At 54.0% G+C, this 27,214-nt stretch overlaps 2 protein-coding genes across 9 annotated transcripts; both read left to right on the top strand.

The window, feature by feature from the left end:
* Positions 1–70: 70 nt before the first annotated feature.
* On the top strand, positions 71–13,076 carry RASIP1 (Ras interacting protein 1). 3 transcript variants are annotated; one of them, XM_024132656.2, is made up of 12 exons: positions 71–157; positions 394–534; positions 1,135–1,814; positions 3,415–3,770; positions 6,853–7,506; positions 8,213–8,250; positions 8,487–8,638; positions 8,755–8,858; positions 10,264–10,507; positions 10,713–10,885; positions 11,929–12,076; positions 12,658–13,076. In XM_024132656.2, exons 2-12 carry the CDS (start codon positions 398–400, stop codon positions 12,855–12,857), a joined length of 2,886 nt encoding a protein of 961 aa, XP_023988424.1. In that variant the 5' UTR covers positions 71–157; positions 394–397; the 3' UTR covers positions 12,858–13,076. The 3 variants fall into 3 exon arrangements, with proteins under 3 accessions (XP_023988424.1, XP_054938243.1, XP_054938242.1); XM_055082268.1 differs by lacking the exon at positions 6,853–7,506 and having other exon boundaries at positions 80–157; XM_055082267.1 differs by lacking the exon at positions 71–157 and having other exon boundaries at positions 367–534.
* A 518-nt stretch (positions 13,077–13,594) lies between these two features.
* On the top strand, positions 13,595–26,638 carry MAMSTR (MEF2 activating motif and SAP domain containing transcriptional regulator). Of its 6 annotated transcripts, none has more exons than XM_028483701.2 (10): positions 13,595–14,022; positions 14,575–14,658; positions 15,767–15,859; positions 16,481–16,656; positions 16,836–17,020; positions 17,354–17,456; positions 17,673–17,867; positions 18,155–18,358; positions 18,437–18,491; positions 18,696–26,638. In XM_028483701.2, the coding sequence occupies exons 2-10, from the start codon at positions 14,601–14,603 to the stop codon at positions 18,977–18,979; spliced, it is 1,353 nt and encodes a 450-aa protein (XP_028339502.1). In that variant the 5' UTR covers positions 13,595–14,022; positions 14,575–14,600; the 3' UTR covers positions 18,980–26,638. The 6 variants fall into 6 exon arrangements, 5 of the variants coding, with proteins under 5 accessions (XP_028339502.1, XP_028339503.1, XP_028339504.1 ...); XM_028483702.2 differs by having other exon boundaries at positions 13,795–14,022; positions 15,821–15,859; XM_028483703.2 differs by having other exon boundaries at positions 13,815–14,022; positions 15,821–15,859; positions 16,517–16,656.
* The last annotated feature ends 576 nt before the right edge of the window (positions 26,639–27,214 follow it).

Genomic DNA, 27,214 nt, shown 5'->3' on the forward strand with positions numbered 1-27,214 from the left:
CCCGCTCTTCCTGCCGGTTTCCTCTTGCCTTTTCCTGTCCCCCACCCAGTGCTGGGAGCTAGGGCAGAGGCAAAGGCTGAACAGGAGCAGCGGGGTCAGGAACCAACCAGGGCAAGCGGAGCCAGGGCCCCCGGGCGCTGCCGGGACCCGAAGCAGGGTAAGAGCTGGGGACCCAGCAGTCCAGCACCCTCCTCCCTCAGACCCAGGAGTCAGTCCCCTGCCATCCCCCATCCCAGCAACCAGCAATCCGGGCTCCCATCCCCTCCTCCACCCAGATTCTGGAGTCTGGGTCCCAGACCCCTCCTCCCTCTGACTCAGGAGTCCAGGTCCCCTTTCACCCCATCCTTACCTCTCAAGGCCTCAGGAGCTGGGGCTTTATCCACCCTTCCCTAGGGCCATGCTGTCTGGTGAGCGGAAGGAGGGCGGAAGCCCCCGTTTTGGGAAGCTCCATCTCCCGGTAGGCCTGTGGATCAATTCTCCCAGGAAGCAGCTGGCCAAGCTGGGTCGACGCTGGCCCAGCGCTGTCTCTGTCAAGTGAGTGCCCACCTCCTCACGGCTCCTGCCCCTGCCCCACCTGCCTCCCATCTGTCCCTGTTTATGATCCAGTCCCTGCACTGGGTAATGCCAGGGAACCGGAAAGAGTTGGCTCCAGTTCCTGTCCTGTATGGGCAAGTGAGATGGCAGGCGGTAGGGGACAGTGGGCCCCAGTGATATAGGATCTGGTGAGGGAAGTGCTGGGCCTGGAGATGGGCTTAGGCCGGTGGACACGGGGACAGGGACGCAGAAGGAGTAGCGGTTTGGTTCACCTTCCTCCTCTCCCTGCTCACCTGTTGGAATTTCCTTCTGTGGGACTCGCCTTTATTTATTTATTTTCTCTCCCTCGCTCTCTCTTTGCCTCTGGCCTCTGCCCACGCCACCCCCCCATCTCTATACACCCCGCGTCTCTCGCCCTTCTGTCGGTGTTTGTCCCCCACTATCTCTGGGTGTCTGTCCCTCCCTTTCTGGGTCTCTGTTCCTCCCCGCCCCCCCACTCTGGGTCTCTGCCCACCTCTCTCTTTCTCTAACCCCTACCCCCGTCTCTGCATGTCTTTCTGGTTCTCTCTCCCGTGTCTCTGCTCGCCGGTGGGCTCCCAGGTCTTCGTCTTCAGACACGGGGAGCCGCAGCAGCGAGCCACTGCCCCCGCCGCCGCCGCACGTGGAGCTGCGGCGAGTGGGCGCGGTCAAGGCGGCCGGGGGAGCCTCAGGGAGCCGCGCCAAGCGCATCTCTCAGCTCTTTCGGGGCTCGGGGACCACGGGGTCCGGTGGCACGGGAGCCCCCGGGACTCCGGGGGCCGCGCAGCGCTGGGCCAGCGAGAAGAAGCTGCCGGAGCTGGCGGCGGGCGTGGCCCCCGAGCCGCCACTGGCCGCCCGCGCCACGGCGCCCCCGGGGGTCCTCAAGATCTTCGGCGCCGGGTTGGCTTCGGGCGCCAACTACAAGAGCGTGCTGGCCACGGCGCGCTCCACGGCGCGCGAGCTGGTGGCCGAGGCGCTGGAGCGCTACGGTCTGGCCGGCAGCCCCGGCAGCGGCCCCGGCGAGAGCAGCTGCGTGGACGCCTTCGCGCTGTGCGACGCGCTGGGCCGGCCCGCGGCGGGCGCCATGGGCAGCGGCGAGTGGCGGGCGGAGCACCTGCGAGTTCTGGGCGACTCGGAGCGCCCACTGCTGGTGCAGGAGCTGTGGCGGGCGCGGCCCGGCTGGGCGCGGCGTTTCGAGCTGCGCGGCCGCGAGGAGGCGCGCCGCCTGGAGCAGGAGGCCTTCGGAGCGGCCGACGGCGACGGTGAGCTGGGGTGGGGTGGGGTGGGGAAGCCGGATTCTGGGGGCGGGGCCCTGCGGAGGGATGGGTGAGGCTTGGGGGCGGAGCCAGGGTGGGCGGGGCCTGAGGGACTGTTGGGACAGGATGGCGGCCGCCGGGGGAGGGGTCCGCGGGACGGGGACTGCGCGGGACCTATAGCACTGGGTCTAGGGGAAGGCGGAGGTGGGGCAGGACCTAGGTCAGCCAGATGGGCTAGCCCGAGGACCTTGCCCTTGGGATAGGTGCAGAGTTGACGGACCGGGCCTGCGATGCTGGGCCGGGGCCGCGGAATGGAGTAATAGGAAGGCAGAGATATTGCACGGGGCAGATGAATGGTCCTGATGGCAGATGGCCTCTCAGTAGTAGGCTGAATTGGCTTGTGAGGGGCAGGGCCTATGTGGATGGAAGCTAGAAGGGGGACGCGCTTGGAGGGTGAGGAAATGGGCTATTAGATCAGGGCCTAAGAAAGGTCGGAGCTTCAGAAGGGTGGGCCTTGGACCAGGTGACCTTAGGCTGGGTCGGCTGCAAAGCCTGAGTGGGGGCTTGAGGGTGGTGCACGGGAAATGAAGAGGTATTTGTATTGGCCAACGACCAGGCTACTTGGGGGCCTAGTATTTGAGAAGGCCCGGCCTGGAACAGGAGGTGCGCCTGTGATGAAATAACAAAGGTGGGGGGCACAGTCTGGCAGGGGTGGGGCCGGGCTCAGAAAGATAGTGTCTGCTCAGGGAGCCTTCTCACAGCTTTTCTGTTCCCGAGTCTCCCTTTGGGAGACAGAGTGGTGTAGCAGTTACCCTCATGGGCTTCCTTTGGGAGACAGAGTGGTGTAGCAGTTACCCTCATGGGCTTTCTTCGCCGGTTAAACACAGCAAAATCCTAGGCGAAGATTCAATGATATAATGCATATAAAGGGTTTTAGCACAGGGCTTGGCACATAGTAGTTGCTAAATAAAGAATGGCAATTATAACCATCATTGTCTTTTTTTCTTTTCTTTTTCTTTTTTTTCCAAAAAGCATTCACTGAACACCTTCTGTGGGCCACACATTATTTAGGGCCCTGGGGGAATACAGCGGGGAAATTGACGAGTTCCCGCCCTTCTAGATTTCACAGCCCAGTGAGAAAAACATCAGTTCACTCATTCAGCTCATTTCCAATGGGCACCTACTAGATGCCAGGGCTGTGTGTGACAAAGTTCGGCGTGCCAGTGGTGCCCTTCTCTGCTTCGCCTTGGAATGTCAGGGAAGGGTGTTCAAGAGGAGGTGGTTTCTGCTTTCCTTGGGGCAGGATCTTCTCCGTTCTTCGTGAACAGTTCTAGTGCCTAGAACAGTGCCTGGCACATAGTAGGGGCTCAAAAAATATTAACTGAAAGAATGAATGAATTTATGAGCTGAAATTACAAGATGGGTAGGAGTCAAGCAGGAAGTGTGTTCCAGGCACCGGGAACAGCATATGCAAAAACCGAAATGTGGGAAGCAGCCTCACCTCTTTGCAGCCAATTGTCTCTTTAGAATCTCTAGCTCTCCGAATCTGGCTCTCCCTAGGTCTCTTTCCCGTCTCCGTCTCATCTTTCTCCATCTCTCTCGGCAGGCACGGGCGCCCCCTCGTGGCGGCCACAGAAGAACCGCTCCCGCGCGGCGTCAGGTGGGGCGGCGCTGGCCAGTCCTGGCCCGGGGTCGGGGTCAGGGCCCTCGGCTGGGTCCGGGGGCAAGGAGCGCTCGGAAAACCTGTCCTTGCGGCGCAGCGTATCGGAGCTCAGTCTGCAGGGTCGGAGGCGGCGGCAGCAGGAGCGCAGGCAGCAGGCACTTAGCATGGCCCCAGGGGCAGCCGATGCCCAAATCGGACCTGTAGACCCCGGCGACTTCGATCAATTGACCCAGTGCCTCATCCAGGCCCCCAGCAACCGCCCCTACTTCCTGCTGTTGCAGGGCTACCAGGACGCCCAGGTAAGCGCAACCTGTCCTAACGAGAGAGACCTATGCCCCACCCTTCGGTTGAATGGGCGGCAAAACTACAACTCCCAGAATCCCGTGGGTCGCGTTAGACTCAGGTATGTTGGAAGGTATGGTCCCAGCCAGGTTCCAGAGTAGGAGATAATATCAGAGAAGAGAATGGGAGTGGTGGAGATAGATGTCGGAGAAGGATTTCACTGGAGGGACAAGTAAGCGATGATTCATTTCTTTCAAAGCTGGGAGATAGCAGTGTCTTCCTCTAGGGAGAATGGGAGAGCCCACTTTATTTTATATTTTATTTTATTTTCCCGCGCTGCATGACTTGCGGGATCTCAGTTCCCCGACCAGGGATTGAACCCGGGCCACAGCAGTGAAAGCCCGGAATTCTAACCACTAGTCCACCAGGTAACTCCTGGGAGAGCCTATTTTAGAAAGATCTTCTTGGAGACCTCTCTTTCTTGAGGGAGAGTAATGGAAGAGTATCTTCTGGGGAGGGAGATAATTTGTTTGATGCCTGGAATCTTGTTCGGGGTAAGGCTATGTTGTCTTAGGAGGAGTGGATTGAATCATTTTTAAAAAAATATTTATTTAATTAATTAATTTATTTTTATTTTTGGCGGCCTTGGGTCTTAGTTGCGGCACGCGGGATCTTTTGTTGCGGGCGCGGACCCTTCGTTGTGGTGCAAGGGCTTCTCTCTAGTTGTGTCGCGCGGGCTCCGTACTTCGCAGCACGCGGGCTTAGTTGCCCCGCGGCATGTGGGGTCTTAGTTCCCCGAACAGGGATCGAACCCGAGTCCCCTGCATTGGAAGGCGGATTCTTTAGCACTGGACCACCAGGGAAGTCCCTAAATCATTTTTTGAAGTTGATGGTTTACTTTGGAACGATTGTGAGCATTGTTGATGGGACAGGTGGTAGTGATACTTCCATTTTACATATATGAGTGGCAGTAGAACTTGTTTGAGTGTTGGGGAGCAAGAGAAAGAAAGGATTGGTGGTTGGGGGCCAGTGGTAAGTTATTTCATTAAAGAAATGTAATGTATTATTGGAAATATTCGTGTGTGTGTGTGTGTGTGTGTGTGTGTGTGTGTGTGTGTGTGTGATAATTAGGAGAATCATTCTTACGGTTTTGTCCACCTTCGGGTAACAGTGGTACAGCCAAGCTCAACACGGACAACTGGGATCAATGGGAAAGCCCACTCTGGAAGGTGGTGAAGTTTACTGAACAGTTCCATTTTTACTCTCAGAGAGGGATCCAACTGGGTTAGGTCACTTGGCTGTGTAAATGGGTGAGAGGTTAAACTATTCAAATAACTTGCATTGGAGGAATTCATTCTTCCCTGTTGGGGCAACAGGACAGGGCAAGTTCATTGTAGGAAGGGGTTTGTATATATTACAACAGCCCATTCCTGCAGACAAGGTTGGTGAATAGGAGGCTCTATTGTGGAAAGGTGGTCAAATTGGAAGGATCTATTCTGGGAATATAAGGAAGTACGTTATGGGAAGAGAGGGAAACATTGGAAACATCCATTCTTTCAGATGGGATTCATGAGAAATTTCTTTGTAAGAGGCTTCATTGGAAGTGTCCATTCCTTGGGAACTGGAGTAAGGGTTTAATCTCTTGGAGAGGAATTTGTTTGCATTCATGTATTCTTGGGTGTCTGTAATGTGAGAGTTCATGTGAGGTGCAGTGGAAGAATCCCTTCTTGGGTTAAGGAACAGGAGAGCCCATTGTAAAAAGGGGGTTCGGGTATTCTGGATCATTCCATTCCTCCAGACAGGGATGAAAAATAGGAGATTCTACCTTCAGAAGGTGATCAGAAATATGGAAAGATCCATATTTCTCAAGAGGCAAATGAACCAATACATTGTAATAAGGAAATTTAGAAATGTGCATTCATGGGGTAGAGGTAGTGGGAGAGAGTTCGGTGTAGGGAGGGGATTTATGGATATCAGGATGACTGTTTTCTCAGACATGAATGAGGAACAGAAGTGTCTACTTTAGGAAGGGGGTTAGACAGAGTGCTTCCATTTTTATAGGATGCAGATGGGAGAGTCATTCTTAGGAAGGGGTCTTCTGGAATGGACCTCTTCATTTGGTGGGTGAAATGGGACACTCCATTATAAGAAGAGGGTCTCGTTGAAAACATCTATTTATAAGATGGGGTTACTAGAAGTGCCACTGTATGGAGATCTCCTTGGAGATGTCCTTTTTGGGGATGGGAATATTGAGAGCATCCATTGATGGGAGGGAGAGTGTCTTTGGAATCCTCCATCCTGGGAGTGGGGGGAATAGGTGAGTCCATTGTAGAATTACAGCTCCTTGGAAGTAAATTCATGGGGTGGGAAAAAAATGAAAGTCCATTATAGAAAGTGGGTCTCCTTGGAAGTGTACATTCACGGGGTAGAGATAATGGAAGAAATCTTTGTTCAAAGGGGAAGTCTCTTTAAAGGTAGCCTTGCTTTGGGAATATTGAGAGAAACTATTATTGGAAGGGGAAATGTCTTTGAAAGCCTCTATCACAGGGGTGGAATGATGGGCAAGTGGGGACTGGGTTAGGGAAATGGGAGAGTTCCTAGGAGAAAGGTTTCCTTGGGAAGGTCCATTCTTAGAGGGTGAGGGTAGTGGGACAGTCCATTTTAGTAATGGAGATGTGGTGTCCTTGGAAGCACCCATTCTTTGGGCTGGATGTTATGGGAGAATCCACTGTAGGAAGGGATTGCCTTGAAGGAGTCCATTCAGAGGAGGTGAGAAGATGGGAGAATCCACTGGAAAAAGATCTCCCGGGAAGCATCCATTCTTTGAGGGAGGGAAATGGTAGAGCCCATGTCAAGAAAGGGGTTTCCTCGTATCCGGTCTTCAGGATGGATGTTATGGGACAGTTCACCATAGGAAGTGCCTTTGAAGAGTCCACTCATGGGAGGTCGGAGGTAATTGGTGAGTCCTTTGGGATCCCAGGAGATCTCCTTGGAAGTGCTCATTCAAGGGATCTGGTCAATTGTGGGTAAGGGATTTCCTCAGAAGCATCCAGTCCTCGTGGAGTGGTGTCCTTTAGTGCATCTTCACTTTCCCTCCAGGACTTCGTGGTGTATGTGATGACGCGGGAGCAGCACGTGTTCGGCCGGGGTGGGAACTCCTCGGCCCGCGGTGGGTCCCCAGCCCCGTATGTAGACACCTTTCTCAACGCCCCGGACATCCTGCCGCGTCACTGCACAGTGCGCGCAGGTCCTGAGCCCCCGGCGATGGTGCGCCCATCCCGGGGAGCCCCGGTCACGCACAATGGGTGCCTCCTGCTGCGGGAGACCGAGCTGCATCCGGGCGACCTGCTGGGGCTCGGTGAGCACTTCCTGTTCATGTACAAGGACCCCCGCGCTGGGGGCGCGGGGCCGGCGAGGCCTCCGTGGCTGCCCGCACGCCCCGGGGCCACACCGCCGGGCCCCGGCTGGGCTTTCTCTTGCCGCCTGTGTGGCCGTGGCCTGCAGGAGCGTGGTGAGGCACTGGCGGCCTACCTGGACGGCCGCGAGCCCGTGCTGCGCTTTCGGCCGCGCGAGGAAGAGGCGCTGCTGGGTGAGATCGTGCGTGCCGCGGCTGCCGGCGCCGGGGACCTGCCGCCCCTGGGGCCCGCCACGCTGCTGGCGCTGTGTGTGCAGCACTCAGCTCGGGAGCTGGAGCTGGGCCACCTGCCGCGCCTGCTGGGCCGCCTGGCCCGTCTCATCAAGGAGGCTGTCTGGGTGAGCACTGCCAACCTGCGTCCAGTCCCATCTGCGCCCCAAGTCCTTTCCCGAGCCTCCTCTAGCCACCTCCAACCTTAGTTTCGTAGTTGGGCAGGACAAAACTACATCTCCCAGGATACCTCAGGAAGGGGGCTTGGGCTATTAAGCAAGGGGCCCCAAGGGACGCTGGGAGTTGTGGATTAATCCACAGTGCTTAAAGAGAAGACAGTACAGTAGTACCTATCTTTGCAGCCGGGGGATATTGGAAGAAACCATCCTGGGAGATGGGGTAGGGGAAGAGATCCCTGAAGGTTGGAGCCGTAGTGGGCGAGACCATTCTTGGAGGCGAGTGAGAACAAACCCACTGGACCAGCAGATGGATCTGCCAGGGAGAAGCCATTCAGAGTTGGGGGGGGGAGGCGGGGAAAGTGCCATCTTATTGAGCTGAGGCCTAGTTAGAGGAAAGGTTTAGGAGGTTTTTTTTGAATAGGGGGAAACTCCATTTGAGCAGAAGTAGACCTAAAGGGAGACAGACCACTCTTAATCATAGGTGTGTGTGGGTTTTAAACTGTAAGAAGAGGATTGACTATGCTGAAGCTTGAGGATCAGAGTCCATTTGAAAATTGGGGAGAGTCTCTTGTCAAAAACGAAAAATCAGGGCATTAACTCATAGGCTTCTCTTCCTCATCCACCGCACCTTAATTCTGATCTTACCGTTCCACAGGAAAAGATTAAGGAAATTGGAGACCGTCAGCCAGAAAAGTAAGAGAAACTCTGGGGAGAAGGGTCTAGAGTGATGTAGGGGTCAGGATTCGCAGCCAGTTCTATGTTCACATTTCCATGCATGTTTTAGTGCAAGCTTCTTTGGGAGTCAACTTTTCTAGTTGTGAAATGAGGGTTGGACTCTGACCCCAGTTAGACCCAGATCTCGGGGCTTGGACATTTTGCGGGGGTGGGGGGATTGGGCAAGGATTACAAGTCCCTTCCCCTTTTCCCAGCCACCCTGAGGGGGTTCCTGAGGTGCCCTTGACCCCTGAGGCTGTGTCTGTGGAGTTGCGGCCACTCATGCTATGGATGGCCAACACCACGGAGCTGCTGAGTTTTGTGCAGGAGAAGGTGCTAGAGATGGAGAAGGAGGCCGACCAGGAGGGTGAGCTCTGACCCAGGCCCATGCTTGTCCAAGCCTCCTGCTGTTCCCTGCACCTGGGGACCTGGGCTTCTGCTTGGCAGCCTCTGGTTCTCCCTCACTCCTATGCCTGTCCTCAGACCCACAGCTCTGCAATGACTTGGAACTGTGTGACGAGGCTATGGCCCTCCTGGATGAGGTCATCATGTGTACCTTCCAGCAGTCTGTCTACTACCTCACCAAGGTTGGCCTTGACCCCTGCTTCCTGTTTGGCATAGCATCACTTCCTGTTTGAACTACATCACATTGCTCTGGTGTCACTTCTTATTTGACCTAGCAACATTTCCTGCTTCTCTGACATCACTTCCCATGTCCCAGCCCCTCCCCCACCTCGCACTTTGCTGTTCTGGTACCACTTCCTGTTTGAGCTTACATCACTTCCTGCCTTCCTGACTTCTCTTCCTGTCTCCGCAACTATCCCCTCCTGATAGGCTGACTTCACTGCCTGGTTATATCACTGTTACCACTTTCTCAAGCTCCTGTTTTCTAAGTCCACTCTTAAGTCACTGATAAGTTAGATAGATAGATAGATAGATAGATAGATATAGATCAAATAATACTAGGCACTGTCATTTAAATTAAACCTCTTTATTCAGGCCTCACTTTCTGTGTTTGCTGACCTCACTTCCTATAGCTTTGAATTCATTCCCTTTTCTGAGCCACAAACATTTTTCTCCCTGGAGTGCCCATCCTGTAGGGCCTGCTTCCTGCCCCAGTCCCCCGCCACCACTCTTTTTTTTTTTTTTTTAAATATTTATTTAGTTGGTAGTGCTGGGCCTTAGTTGCGGCAGATGGGCTCCTTAGTTTTGGCATGCGAACTCTTAGTTGCAGCACACATGTGGGATCTAGTTCCCTGACCAGGGATTGAACCCGGGCCCCCTGCATTGGGAGCATGGAGTCTTATCCACTGCGCCACCAGGGAAGTCCCACCGCCACCCCTCTTGAATTTAATATTGTTTCTTGGAATTCTCAGGGTTTCTGTCTTATGTTTGGCCTCATTCCTTATCTGTAGAATGAAAGGGGATATTTTGGGACAGGTAGTCTCTATGTTCCTTGAGCAGTCTTGATTTGTGAAGCCCTTTCCTCCCAGGCTTCACTTCCTGTACATCCCTGCCAAGTATGGTTTTATTTCTTCTTTGGCTCTGACCTCATTTCCTGTCCTTGGCCTGATCTCACTTTCCACTGGCTAACTGCCACCCCACTCCCACTTCCTGACTCTCCATTCTTTTCCTTTCCTTCGGGAATTCTGGATAAATAATTCTTTGATTGAAGGGAGCCTCTTTTTTCAATGTCCTTTGTCCTCCTTGATCTGTCTCTGTTGAGAACTACATCAGAGGTGGTCTTAAAATACCCAAGACACTTCTGGAAAGCCTTTCTTAAACTTGAGGTATCCCAGGCCTGATGAATGCTAGGAACCTATCTGGAAAGTAGGATTTTGCTCATGGAGACCTTTAGGGTGTTGAAGGTAGAATGGACTACAATTCCCAGAAGCCTTTGGTGGAGCTCCCCAGTACCTTCATGCTCTACTACCCTGAAGCTTCCAGGGAGTTGTAGTCCGATCCCTTGTTTGCATCTCTGTGTCTCCTCAGACTCTGTATTCAACGCTGCCTGCTCTCCTGGATAGTAACCCTTTCACAGCTGGGGCAGAGCTGCCGGGGCCTGGAGCCGAGCTGGGGGCCATGCCTCCAGGGTTGAGACCTACCCTGGGCGTGTTTCAGGCTGCCCTGGAACTGACCAGCCAGTGCGAGCTGCACCCGGACCTTGTGTCTCAGACTTTCGGCTACTTGTTCTTCTTCTCCAATGCATCCCTTCTCAACTCGCTGATGGAACGAGGTGAGGGTTGGTCTGGAAAGGGGCCGGGAAGCAGAGACAGGAGCCACTGAGACCTGCATCGATTAAGAAACATCAGAGGCTCAGGCCTCATCTTTAGGGGCTCTGGAGAGCAAGCTCCAGATCCCAAGCTGAAGAATAGGAAAGGTCTGGGAGGCAGGAGGGCAGAGTCCGTGCACCCATTGCTTCTCACACCCTTCCCCCACAGGTCAAGGCCGACCTTTCTATCAATGGTCCCGAGCTGTCCAAATCCGAACCAACCTGGACCTTGTCTTGGACTGGCTGCAGGGGGCTGGGCTGGGTGACATTGCCACTGAGTTCTTCCGGAAACTCTCCATAGCTGTGAACCTGCTCTGTGTGCCTCGCACCTCCCTGCTCAAGGTGACTCCTGACCCCTGACCTCTGAGTCCCCAATCCCACTCATCCATCCTCTGTATTCAGCTTACCCTTGGATCTCCCCTTGGACTCCATGTTATCCCCATTCCCAGTTCAGACACCATGGTGATGCATCAGCAGCTAGAAGGAAGCCAGTCACATAAATGTCCAAGTTTGGCTGCATCTGAATCCCAGTTGGACTTATTAATAATAGTTTCCAGGGTCCCCTCCCTCAGACATGCTGATTCGGGAAGTCTGGTATGGGACCAAGGAATGTGACGTTTAAAACATTCATTGAACGTAAACTACATGCCAGATACTGTGTTTAGCCCTTCTCACTGAATGCTGACTAAGCCTCGTGAAGTAGGTTATTAATTGACAATTTTGTTCAGACAAAGAAACTGAGAATCAGGCAGGCTAGGTCACTTGATTTCATTTATTTACTTTTATTTATCAAACTTTTACAGAGCATTTAATAAGCACCAGTCAGAGTTCTGTGTACTTTACAATCTTGCTACATTAAATCGTTCTAACAACCCTGTTAGGTAGTTCCTGTTCTCCCCCAATTTACAGGTGAGGAAACTGAGGCACAGGGTTTGCGAGAAGGTACTGAGTAGCCTGGGACTTTTGAACCCAGGCAATCTGGGTTGAGTCTCTTGTTTTAACCACAGTGATGATTCTGTTGCCTAGATCTAGGTTAGGTACAGAAATTTTCAAACAGTTACAAAAAGTAGCCACAGTAGAATAATGAACACCTATGCACACAGTAACATAAACTAATGGTCAATTTTGTTTCTTCTCCACCCCTGCCTACTCCTACCTCCTCATGTATTCCGAAGCAAATCACATTTTTCTTTTTTAAAGCTGAGAGTATGCCCTTTCCCACTATCACTTTGGTGACAACCATGTCTCACAGTACCTGGAAGACATTGCACAGACATCACTGTCTACCCACTACATCCATGTCCTCTTCTATGGAGGGCCTTCCACTTAGGATTTCTCAGCTGCCCCATAATGATCGTAGATTTTTCACCTCATTTTCCCACCAGGCTTCATGGAGCAGCCTACGAACTGACCACCCCACACTGACCCCTGCTCAGCTCCACCATCTGCTCAGCCACTACCAGCTGGGTCCTGGCCGCGGGCCTCCACCTGCCTGGGATCCTCCCCCTGCAGAGCGAGATGCTGTGGACACAGGTGAGGAGAAATAGGGACAGACGCATTGGGGCTGTCAGCTTTCTTCTGTCCTCAGTACCTAGGGATCCATAGCCCCAGCTCCTTCCTCCTGGTCCAAGATTCTGGACCCCTAGCCCTCTCCTGACCCGGGATCTAAGTGCTGGATCCCAGGATACAGGATTCTCCCCCAGGATACAGGAGTTCAAGCCCCCAGCTCCTTATTTTTTTTCGCAGCGGTTCAGGTCCCCAGCCTCTTTCCCCCTCTTTCCCTCTTTCCTCCTCACCTAGGAGGCCGAGTTCCAGGCCCCTCCACTCTAAGGAATCTGTACAACGAAGTTCCCAGTCCTTCCTCCTTCCTTCCTAATGGACCCAAGAACCCAACTACATCGCCCGTTTCCCAGGCAACGGTGGCCTTTCATAGTCTGAACTACAGCTCCCATGATGCTCGGGGACTCCCAAGAGTAGCGTTTGAGAGGATCCTGCTCCAGGAGTTGCTGGGGGTTTTTTTCCTTCCTTCGGGCGTGACGCAGTCTCGGCTATCCCCGACACTGCTGCCTCACGCCCATTTTCAGAATTTAATTCCAACTTCTTCGGTCTCGTAGGGGACATTTTCGAAAGCTTCTCCTCCCATCCTCCCCTCATCCTGCCCTTGGGCAGCTCGCGCCTCAGCCTCACCGGTCCTGTGACGGACGACACCCTGCACCGTGAACTGCGCAGGCTCCGCCGCCTCCTCTGGGATCTTGAGCAGCAGGAACTGCCGGCCAATCACCGCCACGGACCTCCCGTGGCCACGCCTCCTTGAAAACCAATAGCAAACGAGCGCGCGAACCTTGAAAATTCATCGGCTTCTATCCTCTAGAGTCTAGAGCCTGTCTGAGCGCAGAGCTTTCTGGGAGTTGTAGTTTTCCCCGCGTGGAATGCTGGGAGTTTGAGTTTTGGGGTAGTAGAGAATGGGACCGTGGGAAGACGGGTTTGGGAATTTGAGTGCCAGGAACAATAAAGGTATCTGTGGTATTGGCAATGCCTCTATTGTTAAGACTCGGGAGCGGCAGTGATGCTTTTCTGTGGAATAAGGTATCAGGGCCCTTGCCTGGAGCATTGGGCTCCTGCCGAATCCTCTGTGATATTTATAGCCACGGCCTCAGCTTGCCCTCTTGCATGTAATCCAATCCAGGAGCACTGTGGCCTTCCACGCATCTCAGGACAGAGCCCTAAACTTGTTCTGCCAAAGATCAGGCCCTCAGTCCTGCCAGTGGGAAATAGCCGGTGCTCCCTTCGACCTCCCATAGCCCATACTCCAGCCTCCTCCCTCAGACCCAGGAGTTTGGGTTCCCAAGCCCCTTCTGGACCTTTCTGCCTGTCGGGCACACTGTTCTGGGATCCCTTTTCCCTCACATCCGAAAGTGTGGGCCCGCAACCCACTCCTCCCTCGGGCCCAGGAGTCCAGGCCTCTGCCTCTTTTTCTTCAAACGCAGGAATTCAGGTCTCCAGCCCCCTCCTCCCTCAGACCCAGGAGTTCGCGGCTCCAGTTTGAACTTTTCCCTCCCCTGAATCCGACTCTGGCTGCTGCGTCAGGGAAAAAGTAAGCGACAGGTGGCACCTGCCTATAGGGCCGGGGCACGACCACCTGCCGCTGCTGCTCACCCTGAGCCCCTCTCCTGGCACCTGCTTCTGTCAGTCCGCCCGCCGCTGCCCCTTTCGACCCCGCAGCCCCAGGACGTGGAGGAGGAGCGAGCCGGGAACCCCGACTTCCGCCCCGCCCCAGGCCCTCCCAGTCCGTGCTCCCGCCCCTTCTCAGGACGCCAGGAGGGGCTCCTGTCTCCCCCCCGCCCCTCTCCATCGCTCCCGACACGCCCCCAAAAGGGGGGTACGAGGCGGTCCCAGGCTGGTAGGGCGGAGCCTGCCGCCTCCAACCTTGACTGCGGGACTCAACCCGCTCCAGAGCACAGCTGAGCCGAGCCCACCTGGTGAGAAGCCCCTGGGGTGGGGGGGTGGGAGGGGAACCCGCCTTAACTCTTCTGGCACCTCTCTGATCCTAGTCCCTTCCCCACAGACCGTGGCGGCTGACACCCACCCACGCCCTTCTCAAATGCAGGTGGCAGAGACCCTTCCATTCCCCAGGGACCTATCGGGTCCCCTTTCCCCTCTTGATCAAGGCTGTTGGATTCTAGGCCCCTTAGAGTATTGGGTTCCTTCCCTTCACCCCCTTTTCCTCCCTCTCCTTTCATAGACCCGGGGTCCAGGCCACCAGTGCCCTCCTTCTTAGGACCCAGGAGTCCCAGATCTGAGGTCCTTCCTCCCCCAGACTCCAGGAGTTGGGGCCCTCAGCGTGTCCTCCCTCACACCCAGGAGTCTGGGCTCCCAGCCCCCTCCTCCCCCAGGATCCAGAAGTTATGGCCCAAGGCCGCTCCCAGCTCTAAGTTCCTCAGGCCCTTTCCCTGCTGCGTTCACATGCAAGGGACGCCTCCTGACCTCCACTCTGACCCTGCCTCCTGGGGGGGCCCTGCTCTCCCCCCCAGTCCAGGTCCCCATCCCAGCCTTGGCAATGACCCTGGCGGCTTCCTCCCAGCGCTCCCAAATCATTCGCTCCAAGTTCCGATCTGGTGAGAGTCTTCTCGCTGTGCACGTAGGGAAGGGATCCTCCTAGTCCTGGGAATATACTCTAAGTCTGGGAGTCCGCACGGCGGGGTGACATGGGAGGGGGGGTAGTGACACATGCCAAAGGCATGTGTTTTCTGTGCAAGAGATTATTTATGTAAAGGAGGCCCCAGCAAAGGGGTGGAGTTGTGGTTGACAGTGAGTGTGCAAATGGCTGGTGCAATGCTCACGTGAATAGTGGGGAATGGGCGGCTAGGGGTGGGTGTGCAGAGGACCAGGTACTGCAAAGGAACAGGGGCTTAAATTGACACCTGTGCAAATCGGAGGAGCGCCCAGTGTGGAACTGTGGGCCAGGGGACGATGAGCTCTCAAGCCTTGAAAGCGTCAAAGGTTGCATTTCAGGTCCCAGCGCAGGTGAAAAGTGTGCAAGTGGGTACACCTGGAGGTCAAGTCCTGAGTAGACAGAGCGTACTTGGGTGTGCAAATGAGTCTGCTTCTGTGGTTGGGTGGGTGCGAAGACACCAGTAACCAGAGCAAGGAGTGTGCAAAAGAGTGCACGTGTACAAAGAAATGTGCAAAGAGAGATCCTTGCTCCAGGACTGGGGGCCCAATTCTGAATGCGTTAACGTGGCTGGGTGTGTGCCGAGACAGTGAGCCTAGGATGAAGAGTGGCAAAGGGTACCAGTGCACAAAAGTGCTGTAGATGCAAAAATAGAGCCCAGGGAAATGCGTGTTTGAAGGAGGGTGTGCAAAGGGGGCGACTGAGGGGAGGCCCAGAGGTAGTGCAGAAGGGAGTGGGCGTGTGCAAAACGGGGTGCGGGGATAAAAGGGGGCGAGGTACAAACGCTAAGATGGTGATTGGGCGGAGGATGGGGTGGGCATCAGCTGACGAAGGGGGCAGGTGGAGGAGTTGGGGGCAGGGCTGCCTCCTGCCTGCACCGCTGGCTGGCTCCTGGCCCCAGAACAGCTCTGGCCTTCAGCGCTGTGCTGGCAGGGAACAAGCAGGAGGCCCGGGAAGGGAGCAGGCTGCCCGCCCACCCGCCTGCACGGGGTGTGTAAGGGGGCTGGGCACACGTGTCCCGCCCACAACTGCAGCTCACACTGGCCCGCCAGGCCAGGCTCTCGGACACTCCCTGCCTGCCTTTCTCCTCCCACCTCCCTCCACAGCCCTCCAGCTTCGGATCCACAGACGCTATCAGGACACGAGTAAGTGTGGGCCCTGAAAGGGAGGGGATGGCGGCCCCACTCCCTTGGGGCACCCTGGAGTGCAGCTGCCACACATCTTGCTCCGTTCGCGAGCCTCAGTCCCTATGCCCCAGGGTACATTGCAATCCCATCCTGCCCTTCCCCAGGACCCAGGAGTACAGATCCCTGGCTGCCCCACCCCTAGGAGCTTTTCTTCCTGCTCTTGGGCTTTTCCCACTCCAATGAAATGCATGAATCCAGATCCTGTTTCTTTGGAGAAGACAGGCATCCCACACCCCACACCTGGCACACATACAAATCGCAGGATGTGGCTTTCAGCTTCTCTCTCTCCCCAAGAACCGGGAGTGCTGGTCCCACCCCCGTCCCAGCAAAACTCCAGAAATCCGTGATCCTCAGCTACCACACCCCTTGGTGACTGAGGATGAGATTCCTGCCTTTCTTGAGAATGTAAAAGTCTGGGTCCCTAGCACTTCTGCCCTTAAATCCAGGAGTCCAGACAACCAGCTCCCACCACTTGGGTTTCACTCCCTGGCTCTGTCCTCTTGCACCCGGGGGCTGGGGCCTCCAGGGTCCTCCTTCCCATGCGGCCTTGTTTCTCCCTGCCTGGCTTGCTGCCTGCAGGCCTCTCAGGGTCCTCTGCTGCCTCGCCATTCTCAGATCCAGATCCATGGATCTCAGCCACAGACCCGGCTCTGGCTCCGGCCCCAGCCTCACCCTCGAGCCCAGCGCCTTTCCTCTTCAGCCCTGGGGTCCTTCTCCCTGAGCCAAAACACTACCCTTGGCGGTCCCTGAAGAAGGTGAGTCTCGACCAGAGTGAAGGGAAAGTCCCCCTGACAGTCTAGCCTTGGTCCTCCTTACTGCTGCCCATTTTGCTGCTCTCTGATGGGGACAAGCCGACCCCATACTTTTCATGGGGCTCTGGGGCAGGAAAGTGGGAATGGAGCAGAAGCGTTTGACATCATACCTGCTTTTTCAGGAATCTCCCAAGATCTCCCAACATTGGCGGGAGCCCAAGCCCAAGAAGAACTTGACATACCACCAGTACATGCCCCCAGAGCCGAGACAAGGGTCCAGGGCAGACCCCCAGGCTGAAGGGTCGGCCTTGGGTCCCCCTGGACCACCTCCATGGGAATGGACAAACTCACAGCAGCCACCTCCTAGGTATGACCCCTGTTTTTGTTCTCTGGGAAGTTCAGGCCCCCAGCTCCCTCCTCCCCCGGGACTCAAGAGTCCAAATCCCCGGCCCCTCTTCCTTCAGCTCCCAGAAATCCTGACCTCATACCCGAGAGCCTGAGCCACCTCCTCCCCACCCCGGCCCCCTGCCCCGGTTCCTCTTCTTTCAGGCACCGGAACTAGCCTCCTCTGTTCTCTCGGAGCTTCAGAACTCAGGTCCCTTGCTTTCCTGCATCTTCATGAGCCCCTGTCTTTGAGGACTCCAGAATGCCTTTTCTCTCTGCTCCTTCTAACCTGTTTTCCCCTCACAACTCTCTCCAGGATGAAGCCCAGTCCCCTCACTCCCTCCCCACCAGGAGTCCCCAGCCCCTCGCCCTCTCCACACAAGTTGGAACTTCAGACTCTCAAACTGGAGGAGCTGACGGTGAGTTTGGGGAGTAGCTTCCCAGGCTGGCCCTCTCGCTCAGTGGGGACCCAGAAGTCTAGCCTTGCAGCCTCTGCTCCATTGGAGATCCAGGACTTAGGGTCCCCAGTCCCTCCTCTCTCGGTTTCCAAATGTCCGGCTCCGACCCCCGCCCCCCCCCCCCCCCCTGCACCCCGGACCCCGCCTAGCACGGCCTCTCTCCGCCTCCCTCCCTAGGTCTCAGAGCTCCGGCAGCAGCTGCGCCTGCGGGGCCTCCCGGTGTCTGGGACCAAGTCGATGCTCCTGGAGCGCATGCGCGGCGGCGCCCCGCCCCGCGAGCGGCCGAAGCCGCGGCGCGAGGACTGCCCGGCGGGTGCTCCCTGGCCTCGCTTCAGGCGCAAGGCTTTGGGAGCAGCCGGGAGGCCGGACTCGGTGAGAGCGGGACTACGCGCGTAGACCAATGAGGAGAAGACAAAGCGGGACGGGGCGGGAAGTCGAGAAAAGAATAGCCAATAAAGTGTGTGGGGCGCGGTTAAGAGCAAAGGGGGAGGATCTTAAGGGAAGGGAAGCCAATGAAAGAATAGGGGGCGAGGCCGAAGGGAGGCATGGATGAGTGAAGACCCGGGCAGGGACCAGGAGGTGGAGCCACAGGTAGCGAGCAGATGGGGTTGCTCCCAGTGGGCACGGCGTATAGAAACTCGCCCTCTTCGCCGTTCTAGTTGAAGCCGAGTCCAACGTCTCACTCGCTGCCCCCTCCACGTGCCGCGGAAACCCTTGTGACGGCTCCGGCTCCTGCTTCGGCTCCGGCTGCATCGACGGCTCAGGCTCCAGCTCCAGCTCCAGCGCCGATCCCTTCTTCAGCACCAGCCTCGACAGCCCTGACGCTGGAGGAGGAGCTGCAGGAAGCTATCCGCAGAGCGCAGGTGAGAGGGAGCGGGCCTAGGGTCTCAGTCAGGATCAGGCTGGAGTCCCAGGTTCACGCCAGTTCTGCCCGTCCACAGTTGCTTCCGAACCGGGGCATCAGTGACATCCTGGACGATCAGGTGGAGCCTGAGGGTAAGAGCCGAAGTCCTAGATTTGGGGGGAAAGAGGGTCGAGGTTCTGGGCTTCTGGGTTCGCGGGAGGAATAGGGTGGTGCCTGGACTCCTGAGTCCTAGGGAGGAGTGCGCTGGGGACCTAGGCTCCTGGAAAGAACGAACAGGGAGCTGGGGTCCGGATCCCTGCCTTCCTGAGCTCACACTTCATTCCTTCCCCTTACAGACATGCTGCCCCCCATCCCCCTGGACTTCCCCGGCTCCTTCGACCTGCTGTCCCCCTCCCCGGACTCTGAAGGCCTCTCATCTGTCTTCTCTTCCTCGCTCCCATCCCCCACGAACTCCCCGTCCCCCTCTCCCAGGGGCCCCACCGACTCCTTGGATTGGCTGGAGGCTCTGAGTGGGGGTCCCCCACTGGGCTGTGGCCCCCCAGCCCCCAGCATTTTCTCTGCTGACTTATCTGATTCCAGTGGCACCAGGCTGTGGGACCTGCTGGAGGATCCATGGTGATGGATTTTGGGGTTTCCAGGGACTGTGAACTGGTGGGGATGGAGAGGCCACAGAGATAGACTCCCTGAGGGAGGGGTGGGAACAACCAGCAGAGTCCCTCCCACCACAGACACGAAATCAGAGCCAGCTCTCATCCCCACCTGGCCCCTGCACTGCTGCTGGCATGGCAGCCTCCTGACCTCTGCCTGACCTCCGTATGATCCCCTCCATGGCCGTGTAGTTGGGGGCAAAGAGGTTTCATTTGCTGCTGACCAGGGCAAAACAAGCTGCTTGCTGCTTCCCTCAGAGACCTCATGGATGTTTTTGTTCCCACTTTCACCCCCCCCCCATCCCACTGACTACATGGATGCCTGTTGCCGGGGAGTCTGGAAGGTGGTCCATGCTTTTTGGATGCAGGAGAGGGACAGGGAAGAGTAGGGAGAGAGAATAGTCCGCCAGACCCTTGGCTTCTGATTGGAGATGAGAAAAATCAGATGTGTCCTATCTGAGGTCAGATTCTCTCGGAAGCAGAGTCTGAGACAAGATTTGTGTATCCATGACTTAGGAAAGCAATGCTCCCAGGGGAAACCAATGAAGGACTAGATGAAACAGGACGAGCTAGAATGTGATTTCAGGTGAAGTCCCAGCATCAGCCTGATCCCATGGGGAGCTCTGGAGGATAAATTAAGTTGTAGAGTCTTTCCCACCTTGAGGCAAAGGGAACTGGGCCTTTGAGGCAAAGGGAGATCCCTGTTTGGGTTTATTATTGCTGAATAACAAACCACCCCCAAATTTAGAGTCTTAATTACTGTCTGTGATTGTTCACAATTCCATGGATTGACTGGGCTCAGTGAGGCACCATAAAATGTCAACTAAAGCTGCAGTCATCTTAGGGCCCAACTGGGCTGGAACATCCAAGATGGCACACTCAGGTGCACCTGGCACCTTGGCAGGGATGGCTAGTAGGCTTGACCCTACTGGGCTGTGGGATATCTGGACTTCTCTCATTCTCCGTGTAGTCTCAGTGCTCTCCCTCTCCATGTGGTTTCTTTCTCCAACAGATAGCTGGCCCCCTGACATGGTAGCTCAGGGCTCCCCAAAGTGAGCATTCCTAGGGGAGGAAGCAAAAACTTCCGGTCTCTTAAAGACTAAGCTTGGAACTGGCACAATGTCACTTCCACCACATTTTATTGGTTGATGCAAGTCAAGGTAGCCCAGGCTGAATATGGGAGAAGACTACACAAACGTACGAATGTCGGGGCTATGGTCATCGGCCACTGTCTTTGGAGACCTGCCCCTACACCCCTCTAGGCTGTCGTGGGCCACAGGTCACAAGAAGGGGGCAGGATATAAACTCCAGGCTCAAGGGCAGTCCTGGGAACAAGGTTGCAGGGTAAGCCCTTAGCGGCAAACTGCTTTAAAATATAGCTTTATTATCATTCAGGTATGGTGAGGCCAATAGATCGGGAGACAATTGCCCTTGAAAAGATAGTTTGTTATTTTCACACATCCCAAAGGAAGGGGGCACGCCAAGCTATGCAGGGCACCAGGGTCAGTCAGGAGTTAGAGGGGAAGAGGAGAAACTTGGACAAGAGTCTTTACTGTGGTTTCCTTGGGAAGGAACAGATGAGGCAGGGTAAGCTTAGGGTTGTCTAGTTTGAATAATTTCAGCAGGCTCTGGGGTGTGAGGGTTGCCCCCAGTTGCCTGGAACTTGGCCCTGGGGTGATTAGGCAGATGAGTAGTGGCCTGAAGTACAGAATGCCATAAAGGAAGTGGTTGGGGGTATGGGCTCTGGGTTGGTTGCTTTGCATGTGAAAGGCATACTTACATGGCAGTCCTTTATTACCTCTAGGAATTGGCTAGCCCTGGGAGGGGCAGGCCCTCCAATGTCAGCAAGGCCCCAGATGTCAAAGTACCAGAAATACAGAAATAAAAAGCCACGATTAATGCCTAAAGCACACAGAGGCCGGGTGTTGGGTGCACAGGACTGGTAAGAGGAATCTGAGGGGACCTGGGCAGGCTGCCAACAGTGTCCACTACAGGTGGGAATGTACAGTGGATTAGTTATGTGTTACAGGACCTGGAACCAGTGACTTCCTCTGGCTTGCTGTCATGTCAGTTTCCTTATTTGTACTTAACAGCCCAGTGTGGCTGAGAGAGTTCACTGAGAATGTCCATGAACTGGACCTGGCATGTGACATGTGATGATAAACATTAATCACCATTATTAGCTGCTGATCGACAATTCTAGTGCCTCGAAGTGTGTAAACTCTGGTGAACATTGACGATCCGAGATAAAAATGGAAGGGAACAAATGCTCGTTACCATGAGGCAAAGGGAATCTTTGATGTCTTCCAAACCGATCAGGTAGAATTTGTCCTCCTTACTTTCCAGATGAATTAATTAAAGATCAGAGAAGGGGAGCAACCTGCTCAGTGTCTCACAGACAGGAGGTGTTGGAGTAGGGTTTTAAATCAGGTTAATATGTCTACAGCCTGTGCCCTCAGGGTTGAAAAATCAAAGAACCTCAATCTCTGCTCTGGTGAAGCTCAGACATTTGCAAAGAGAGTCCCAGTGCAGGGTGATAGGTATTTCCATGGCAATGGTACAAGGAATAGGAGGGGCATGGCTCCTAGAAAGTGACCAGAAGCTGCAGGGGAATGGGACGGGGTGGTCAGAGAAAATACTTTTGCCAAGACTCAAAGGGTGAGGAGGAGCTGGTCAGAGGAACCTCTTGGAAGACAGCATCCTTGTAGAGGGAGAAGAACGTGCAAAAGCTTGAAGGCGTGAAGGGTGCTGCCACCTGGGGAAACTTGTGAGGTCAGGGTTCCTGGAATAAAAGGTGGGTGTTGGTGCTGTGGCAGAATTCAGGGCTGAAGAGGTGGGTGGTGGCTGAGTCCTGCAGGGCCCCTCACATCAGGATGAAAATTGGTGGGAAAAGGGTACAGTCAGCCCTGGAAAGATCAGAAGGGGTCTGGCAGGTCTTCCTCTGTCTCTCTTTCCCTTCTGACACTTCTATGCCTATACCCCTCTATCAGTCTGTTCCCATCTCTGCCTGCCTCTGTGTCTTCACTCTGTCCCCATCTCTCCTGTGTCCAGAGGAGGGCGGCCTTGGGCTGAGAGCCTGTGGGCCCTGTGTGCAGTCTCAAAGAGAGGGCTAGGGGCGGCTAAGGAATTCTCTGGCAGGTGGAGATTTGAAAGACAGACCCACCCAGGATTGCCAGGAATGTGCAGGTTTGAGTCCGGAGTCTGAGGGACGGGCTTGGGTCCTGCATTCTCCATGGCCTGTCCCTCAGCCCTTTTCCGGACTTGTCAGCTACTTCCTCCTGCCCCTGAGGCAAGGACTGGGCCTCCCCCAAGGGGGTGGGGAAAAATGAGGGCTGGACCTATGGGGGAGCTGGGGGGAGGATGAGGTCAGATGGGGACCCCTCCCCCCACCATGCTGTCATCCCACGATCTCAAGGGAAGCATGAAAAATACCAAGAATATATTTGACAAATTACCAATTTATTCTATAGACATATTCCCCAGAAAGATACATTCATATTCACTGGGTAGACTGGAGAAGAATATATTTTGCTTTTCTCCCCCTTCTCCCTCTCCCTCCTTCTCTTCTTCTTCCTCTTCTCTCCCCCGCCCCCCACCCCATTTCTCCCTCCTTTCTCTGTTACCACATAGCTAACTGGCTGCTTCCAATCACTGACTTCTATTCTATTCTGCCTTTTATCTCTACGTTATTATTATTATTATTATCATTATTATTTGGCCTCGCAGTTTGTGGGATCTTTGTTTCCCAACCAGAGATTGAACCTGGGCCCTCAGCAATGCAAGCATGGGGTCCTAACCACTGGACCGCCAGGGAATTCCCATCGTCCACCTTATTTTTTCCTTCTGCTTCACCAGAGATGACCACCCCCCAGCTCCCAACTCCACCAACCACCTGAGATCCTCGTCATTATCAAGCACAGCCTCTTAGGGACCTGTGGGAGAATTTCTCTGGGAAACACACCCAGGAGAGCTTGACACAGAAGCAGGTGCCATGGTGGTTGAGGGTCATCTCTGGGGCCAGATTCACCTGTGTGGACTTATCTCTCCATCACTAGCTGCCCGGCCTAGGGCAAGCCATTTAACCTCTCTGTGCCTCAGTTTCTTCATTCATATAATGGGAACAAGGGCAGTAGTACTTTGTGTGAGTGGGGTGAGGAGTAAATGAGTTAACCTGTGTAAGGTGCTTAGAACAATGCCTGACGTATAGTAAGTTCTCATTAAGTGTCAGTGACTGTCACCTCCCCACAGGATTGATTGGATTTTCACCCCTCTGCCAAATGGCTGTGTCCCCCCACGCGACAACCGTGTGTGCACGAGGGTTGCCGTGCCCTTGGCGTTGTCCAGCTTTCTCATTTTCAGTCTGTCCGCTGTTACCTCTTCTTCCTCTCAAATCTTGTTTATCCCTGATGGTGGATGATGGGGGTTCCCATACCTCAGACAGCCTGGTGATGGAGACCTCAGAGCCAGGGCAGGGTGGGGTTAGATGGCTGAACTGGGAGGAAAAGAGGGAAATGGGAATTGTGAACTTTCATTCTCTAGGAGACAGGCTCTCTCCTTCCCTTGGGCAAACTGCTTCAGTGCCAAACCTTCATTCAGACTTTGAACCCAGCCCCTCCCTATCTGGGGACCCTAGAGAAGTCACTTCTCCTCTCTGACCTCGTAGAGGACCTGGTTCCTAGGTATTTTCCCAAGAGAAGTGAAAACATGTTTGCATAAAGACTTGTACACAAATGTTGATAACAGCATCATTCATCATAGCTCTAAACTGGGGAGAGCCCAAATGTCCATCAGATGGTGAACAGATAAGCACCCCATGGGACACCCACACAGTGAAATACTACTCAGCGGGGAAAAGGTGGTGAATGGTTGATACCTGCAAGGATATGAATGAATCTCAGAAACGTGATGCTAAGTGAAAGAAGTCAAACACAAAACACTAAACGTGGAATGATTCTTTATGATTCTAGAAAAGGCAAGACTAAAGTGACCAGGAGGTGTAACCAAGCAGGATCCTATGGGGCCTTCCCGGGACAGATTCCCCCCATGTCCTCCACATACCTCTAGTCTGTAGAAAAACTTTAGCCTCCTAGGCCTTCCCCGAGTTACAAAGAATAAATTTTATCAGAGAGGTGAGATATGCAGAAGCAAAGGAAAAAACAGTCTAGCAAGACAAAATAATAATAGTTTAGCCATTAAACAAAGTCAAGGACCTTTAGTTCCTCCTCAAGGGCTATAGATAACATTCTGAGTCATCTCCTTTGAGCTGTTTGGCAGATACTGAAACCCCCACCAGGTGGAAGAAGTTAATTGTGTGCTACCCACGAGAATGTAGACCCTAGACTGGTTGGAACCGGAAGGTTGACAGTGTTGACTCTCAATTACCTCACCACCAGCCAATCAGGAGAATCCAAGAGCTGATCACGCACCCCACAACTCCTCTCCCTTACCCTGTCTTTAAAAACCTTTCCCTGAAATCCATTGGGTCTTTTAAGCACTAGCTGCCTGGACTCCTTGCTTGGTGCCCTGCAATAAACACTGCACTTTCCTTCACCACAACCCGGTGTCAGTAGACTGACTTTACTCCACGTGGGCAGGCAGACCCAAGCTAGGTTCAGTAACAGAAGCAGCTCAGTGGTTCCTTTTAGTATATTCACAGAGTGGCCCATCCAGCAGTGCAATCAATATCAGAGCATTTTCATCACCACAAAAAGAAACCCCATCCATACCCATTAGCAGTCACTGCCCATTTCCCCCCAAACCTCTGCTCCTCCCACTAGGCAACCAGTAATCTACTTTTTGTCTCTGTGGATTTGCCTGTTCTGGATATGTCATATGAATGGAATCATATGTGGTCCATCGTGTTCAGCTTCTTTCACTCAGCATAATGTTTCCAAGGTTCACCCACGTTTTAGCACGTACAGTATTAAAATGGAGCAGGACCCTATGGTCCTTCCCCGCCATGTCCTCTGCCTGCCTTTTGTCTGTGGAAAACCTTTAGCCAAAGAATAAATTTAATCAGAGAAGTGAGAAGATGCAGAAGCAAAAAAAGCAGTCAAACAGGACAAAACAATAATACATTAGTCACTAAGCAAAGTCAAGGACCTTTCATTCCTCTTCAAGGGCTATAGATAATATTCTGAGCCATGTCCTGTGATCCATCTTGTAGATACTGAAATCCCCATCAGGTGGAAGAAGTTAACTACATGATGACCAGAGTGTAGCCATGACCTAGGCTGCCATAATTCTGAGAATTGGCCTCAAGGAAATGGGAACAAACTGACCCTGGAACTGAAGACTAACTGTACTTAAAACAATCAGGATGATGCTGGTCAGACCACCAATGACCAATTTCAAGATGACTGTCAGAGCTGACTGCTACTTCTGCATGTAGCCCCCTCCCTCTGTCTATAAAAGCTCTTTCCCACTGAGTGTCAAGGGGGGCGAGTTGGCCTTTGGACAGAATTCCACCCTCACCCCCACCCCAGTTGCCAGCATCCAAAATAAGGCAAACTTTCTTTTCCACCAACTTTGCCTCTTTATTAGCTTTTAAGCGGTGAGCAGCCAGACCCCCACTTTCGGTTACGGTATGTCACTCGTTTTTATGGCTGAATAATATGCCGTTTTATGGATCCAGCATATTTTGTTCATCCCTTCAGCAGGTGATGGACATTTGGGTTGTTTCCCCTTTTTGGCTATTATGAATAATGCTGCTATCTAATGGGTGGATATTATTGTATATAAATTGTATTCACTAAAGCTGGGAAATAAAGACCAAGCAGAACAAAACGATTGTGTTTACAGACACATCCAGAAATGGTGAAAGGATAAAGAAAGATAGAAATATGCCAACAAAAGTGAGAATCACCATTAACTGCAGTGGAGGGAGAGAGGCTTTCTGGGTGTTTCCGTATCCTGACAGCATCCCAGGTGTGCAGTAAAGGGTTAACTCAACAGTCTTGGGGGGCTTCCCTGGCGGCGCAGTGGTTGAGAATCCGCCTGCCGATGCAGGGGACACGGGTTCGTGCCCCGGTCCGGGAGGATCCCACATGCCGCGGAGCGGCTGGGCCCGTGAGCCGTGGCCGCTGAGCCTGCGCGTCCGGAGCCTGTGCTCCGCAACGGGAGAGGCCACGACAGTGAGAGGCCCGCGTACCGCAAAAAAACCCCACAAAAAAACAGTCTTGGGGTGCTTAAACCCAGCACATTCCAAAGAGAGTACTGACCAATGATCAGCTTCTGGGACATAACCTCTAAGCTCTTGGCTTGTCCTACCTGATAAGAGTGTCTTTGTTTACTTGGGGCCTTGGACCACATGGTATCAGCTTAACTTCTGGAGGTACCGGAGACTGAGTAGCTGAGGTCAGTCACGTGGGCATTCAGCCATTCCTACGTGACCAACCCACAGTAAAAATCCTGGACGCCAAGGCTCGTGGGAGCTTCTCTGGTTGGCAATACTTAGTATGTGTTGTCACACATCGTTGGCGGGAGACTTAAGTGCTGTCATATGACTCCACTCATAGAGACAACTGGAAGCTTCCACCTGGTCTCTCCTGAACTCTACCCTGTGCACCTTTTGCCTTTGCTGATTTTAATCTGTATCTTTTCACTGTAATAAAACACAAACATGAGTATAACGGCTCTCCTGTGAGTCCTTCCAGCAGATCATTGAACCCGAGAGCGGTCTTGGGGTCCACCGACACACCAGGTCTTAATCTGGATAGGAGCTTCTGCCGTTATTCTTTTTATTTATTTATTATTTATTTAGGCTACGCTGGGTCTTGGTTGTGGCACGCAGGATATTCGTTGTGGCATGTGAACTCTTAGTTGCGGCATGCATGTGGGATCTAGTTCCCTGACCAGGGATCGAACCCAGGTCCCCTGCATTGGGAGCATGGAGTGTTACGTACTGGACCACCAGGGAAGTCCCTGCCCTGTTATTCTTTTTTTTTTTTTTTTTTTTTAATTAATTAATTTATTTATTTATGGCTGCATTGGGTCTTCGTTGCACGGCCTTTCTCTAGTTGCGGCAAGCGGGGGCTACTCTTTGTTGCGGTGCGTGGGCTTCTCATTGCGGTGGCTTCTCTTGTTGCGGAGCACGGGCTCTAGGCATGCCGGCTTCTGTAGTTGTGGCTCGCGGGCTCTAGAGCACAGGCTCAGTAGTTGTGGCGCACGGGCTTAGTTGCTCCGCGGCATGTGGGATCTTCCCGGAC

This window comes from Physeter macrocephalus, unplaced genomic scaffold, assembly GCF_002837175.3.
Source record: "Physeter macrocephalus isolate SW-GA unplaced genomic scaffold, ASM283717v5 random_57, whole genome shotgun sequence".
Lineage (NCBI taxonomy): Eukaryota > Metazoa > Chordata > Mammalia > Artiodactyla > Physeteridae > Physeter > Physeter macrocephalus.

What these genes read in the sequence shown, in the direction of transcription:
- RASIP1 (XM_024132656.2), top strand. Translation starts at nt 398, where the DNA reads ATGCTGTCTGGTGAGCGGAAGGAGGGCGGAAGCCCCCGTTTTGGGAAG. An exon ending in AGGGCTACCAGGACGCCCAG is followed by an intron (nt 3,771 to 6,852) that starts GTAAGCGCAACC and finishes CTTTCCCTCCAG; the next exon opens with GACTTCGTGGTGTATGTGAT. An exon ending in CAACTCGCTGATGGAACGAG is followed by an intron (nt 10,508 to 10,712) that starts GTGAGGGTTGGT and finishes CTTCCCCCACAG; the next exon opens with GTCAAGGCCGACCTTTCTAT.
- MAMSTR (XM_055082269.1), top strand. Translation starts at nt 15,505, where the DNA reads ATGGTGATTGGGCGGAGGATGGGGTGGGCATCAGCTGACGAAGGGGGC. An exon ending in CTTGGCGGTCCCTGAAGAAG is followed by an intron (nt 16,657 to 16,835) that starts GTGAGTCTCGAC and finishes CTGCTTTTTCAG; the next exon opens with GAATCTCCCAAGATCTCCCA. An exon ending in TCAAACTGGAGGAGCTGACG is followed by an intron (nt 17,457 to 17,672) that starts GTGAGTTTGGGG and finishes CTCCCTCCCTAG; the next exon opens with GTCTCAGAGCTCCGGCAGCA.